A 4,343-nucleotide genomic window follows, 5' to 3' on the forward strand; every position below is an offset into this window, starting at 1 on the left:
TGCCCAGTAATGGTGGTAGGATGACTGAGTAAATAGATGAATGAGGAACCCAGTCCATAAACAACCAGGATGGAGTGGGGTGGGGTGGTGAGTGACTTGCTTAAAGTCATAGAGCGTATCTGTGGCAGTCTGGATGGATTTGAACTCAGGTCCTTTGGCTCTCTGCCCCTGGCTACTCATGACAAGCATTCAGACAGCACAGAGGCCTATGATATATGCCTGACATTTCATGCACTGTCGCAGTCTTCACAGCAATCCTCGGAGGATTGTGGGGAAACTGAGGCTCAGGGGGGTGAGAAACTTGCCAGATCTGCTGGGATTTGAACTCAGGCCCATCTGACTAAGACCAGACTCATGTGTCTGCTACGCCTGCTTCCTCTCAGGGTGTCCGCACCCCTACTGCCTCTCTACTCCCAAATGAACCAAACTACCCCTCAGTGGCCTCCCTCCTCCTTCACCCCAGAAGTGGGCAGCATCCCCACTTCTGCGCTCTGCACACTCACCCAGGCCTGCTCTGAGGTGGGATTCTTTCTCCCTCATCCTCATCCGAGCCCCTGTGGACAACCACGGCAGCCTCCATCCAGGCCTGAGCGACATGAGGGCCACTTTCTCTTCTATCACTGGCTTCCGGCTGCTGCCGTCCCAGCTCAGGGGCCAGCAGGGGGTGGGGGTCTTCACCGTAGCCCATGACCTTCATCTGGATGTGGCCAAAGTCGGGCAGGCTCTGGTCATAGGCGGCTTCCTCCCGCAGCCTGATATAGGGGGGCTGGGGGCTAGGTGGAGGCACGGCAGACAGCAAAGGAGAGAATGAGCAGGTGGGCAAAGAATCATTCAACAGACATCAGTGTTGTTCCCTGGTCCACCTGCTCTAGCCACTTGGTCTCCCCTGATCTCAAAGAGGCCTTTGGGGGTCATTACTGTACCTAATTCACAGATGAGGAGTCTGAGGCCCAGCAAGGTAAGGTAAGTGGTAGAGCTGAGCCCAGTGTTCCTTTCACCCTGGGTGTCCAAAGTTAACTCCAAAAACTTGACTGCAAAACGAAGAACAGTCACATTGGCTAAGAGTTTGCTGGGTTCCAGACGGAGGCCTAAAGGCTTTGTGCTTATCGTCCCATTTATTCTGAACGCCTTGCGCAGAATGATCATTCCCTTTTTTCAGATGAAGAAATATCAGCGGTAATCATGTAGCTACTGAGTGCTACCAGGTTCCGTCGGGTAGCTCATCTAATCCTCACCGTAACTCTGAGAAATACTGGGGGAAACTGAGGCACAGAGGCTTTAGCTGACTTGCCCAGGTAACTCTGACACAAAGTGGCAGAAACGAGACTCCAGACATCACATTTTCTACTGCTCTCTGTGGTCCCTCTGGAAAGTGAGGTTCCCTTGCCCAGGGCTGGGGACTAACCAGGAAGAGCCCAGACTCAGGCTCTGTCTCAGCAGCTCTCCCCACGTGACTAGTCCTGAGTCTGGCCCCCACTCCCACCCACTTTCTATCGCCTCATTCCCCTGGGACATTTGGTCACTCTGCGTGCCAAGAACAGAAAATACCATCACCACCTCCTTCCCCCAGCGAAGCAGAGAGAGTTCCAGAGCCCTGGCCACAGACCCTGGACCTGTGGCCTGGCCTTCTGAGCATGGAATCACAGCCTCTGGGGGCAGGGAGGAGTGCGGCTGGTCTCACCTCCTCTCCAGGGATGGAGTGCTCTCTGCCATGTCCTGGCAAGCCTCCAGGGCTTGTCACCTTCGGGGACAAAGGCAGGTCTGGTCGGGTCTGGTCTGTCATGGACTCCCCGTGAGATTTGGGGGTCGTGACTGCACTTCCTAAGCTTCAGTTTCCACGACCGTGTAAAGGGCTGGATACCCGACTCCTTCACAAGGTTTCCATGAGGACCGAAGGAGGCAACGGGTACAAAAGGCCTAATTTGGTCTCTGATACACAGGAAGTTCTTCTTACTAATGATGACAAACACTTACAGAGGGCCTACTAAGCACCAGGTTCTGGTCTTAGCACTCGGCATACATTATCTCACTGAACCCTCCCTGAAGCCCCAGGAGGAGGGTACCATTAAGATCCCCATTTTACAGAGGGGACAAAAAGAGGTACATCACTTTCCCAAAGTCACACAGCCGGTAAGTGGCAGAGCCCCAGGTCTGTGCCATGGCCATCGCCATTTGGGATTTAGGGTCAAACCTGTTTTTGATTTTGTGTCTGCCATTAGTTCACGGTAAGACAGAACAAAGTCCCTGAGTCTCAATTTCCTCATCTGTAAAATGGGCATAATAATGCCTATCTCACAGAATCGAGAGTTCAGAACAATCCATGATTCCTCATAGTATGTTCTCAGTAAGTGGGGAAGCCAAGTCCACCCCTCCCAGCGCACTCCCTCTCTCTCCTCTGTAAGGGAAGACTGGCTCACTGCCCCACTGAGAGGCTCACCGCCCCTCCCCTCCAGCCCCTCCCAGCCCAGGAGAGCCAGGCACCTACCTCTTCTCAGTGATCAGCCCACTCTCCAGCAAGCCCAGCGACTTCCTTGGGGACAGGATGCCTTGGAAGTCAGAGTCAGCGGGGATGAAGGTGATCTGCAGGGCACAGGGGCAACAGCTTTTCTGTGGCTGCCTGCACACAGGCTTGGCTGCTGCTGCCCCAGAGCACAGGCCTAAACTCTCTACGACCTCTGCGAAAGAGACCGATCAGAGAGAGCCTCCCCTTCTGACAGGAGAGGGGCCTGCTCAGGGCCCAGCACCAGTAGGTACATGGATCTCCTGGCTCCTGCTCCCACCTGGCTCTACGTTTACCTGATAAACGTTTATCGAGCACCTGCTGTGTTTCAAGCACTCTTCTAGGCCCTAGAAGGCAGCAGGCAGTGAGACAAACACCCTTACCCTGGAGGAACTCACATCTTGTCATTTCCCTGTGTCCTCGGGCAGTGCCCAGAATGTGCCTGGCACAGAGTAAGCACTTCATCCACATCTGGTGAATGAGTGGAAAGCAGGTCATTGTCATGCATTTCTTGGCACAGAGGCTGTGGTGGGGACCAAGAAGTGTATAGCCAGGATTGTGCCCACGAGTCCCTATCTCTGAACTTTCAGGGGCCAAGAAGTCTCTGCAAGTGCAGCCGCATGGCGTGGGCACATAAAGGAAGGGGAGGGGAGGGGGATCATGAAGAAAGCAGGGAGATGAGGCAGAAGGAGCCCTGCCTCTGCGGTCTGGGAGACTGGGAGAGAAAGCTTCCTCGGGCAGGTCATTTCCCCTCCCAGAGCCTCTCCGCGCTCCTGTGCAAAATGAGTTTGCCTCAAAGAGATATTTGCAGCATCGTTCACAGTAGACAAGAGGTGGAAGGAACTAAATGTCCATACACAGATAAAATGTGAAGGAATAATCCAATCGCAAAAAGACCAATCTTGTATGATCCCACTGGTATGAGGCATCTAGAATAGTCCAATTCGTAGGGATGGAAAGTAGAATGGTGGTTGCCACATCCCGGAAGGAGCAGGATGAGGAGTTATTGTTTACTGGGTACAGAGTTTCATTTTTCATGATGAAAAGAGTTCTGGAGATCTGTTGCACAACAATGTGAATGTGATTAACACTATTGAACTGCACCCTCAAAAATGGTCAAGATGGTAAAATTTATGTTGTGCGTATTTTACAAGTTAAAAAATTACTGCTAGCGACGCCTATCTCCTGGAGTTGCTGTGAGGATTCCATGAGATACTATCTAAGGAATCCCCCAGCACAGTGCCTGACACATAGTAGCTGCTCAGTAAATTATAGTTTGATGCTACTGAAGATGAAGCTACCTTCTCTGAGTCATGGTCTTTTCCAGTAAAATTTGTTTGATCAATATTTGATGAAACCCTGCTACATTATACCAGGTTCGTAGAGAGCAGTCCCTTTTCTCCTTGTCAGAGAACGCGATAAGTAAAAGACACTTGTCTACACCAGAAAAGCTTCGTTCTGCTGGGGAGAAAGGAATAATAATAACCCTAGGAGGGCGAGCTTCCCCCAAATGTCCGGACATAAGGCAGGGGCCTGGGTATCTTCCACACCCACTAAGGATGCTCTGTATTTGCCAGCTGGTTTTGCACTTCCTAGAATTTGTTCCTTCCTCTGCCTCATCACCTCATGGCCTGGTCACCATCCTCCTCCTCACCATCATCACCATTGTCACTATCGCCACCACCATCATCGCCTCCATCAACATCATCACCATCACCATCACCACCACCATCCTCATCATCATCATCGCTATTGTGAAAAGCCTGGAGGAGAAGGAAAGACAGAGAAGCACCTTAGAATACAAGTCCTTTTCAGAGAGTGAGACAGGCAGAGTCGAAGCTGG

The 4,343-nt window shown here is 51.9% G+C and overlaps 1 protein-coding gene across 1 annotated transcript in view; it reads right to left on the reverse strand.

Moving 5' to 3' along the window:
• The window catches only part of BSND (barttin CLCNK type accessory beta subunit), a 9,370-nt gene that overhangs the window by 1,462 nt on the left and 3,565 nt on the right, over window positions 1–4,343 (reverse strand). Inside the window, exons 2-3 of the mRNA XM_011370421.1 lie at window positions 2,484–2,580; window positions 504–780 (exon numbers count right to left, since the gene is read on the reverse strand). Of these exons, the coding sequence (XP_011368723.1) occupies window positions 504–780; window positions 2,484–2,580 (374 nt within the window). The remainder of the gene's footprint in view (window positions 1–503; window positions 781–2,483; window positions 2,581–4,343) is intronic.

Source organism: Pteropus vampyrus, unplaced genomic scaffold (assembly GCF_000151845.1).
Source record: "Pteropus vampyrus isolate Shadow unplaced genomic scaffold, Pvam_2.0 Scaffold170, whole genome shotgun sequence".
In the NCBI taxonomy this organism is placed as follows: Eukaryota; Metazoa; Chordata; class Mammalia; order Chiroptera; family Pteropodidae; genus Pteropus; species Pteropus vampyrus.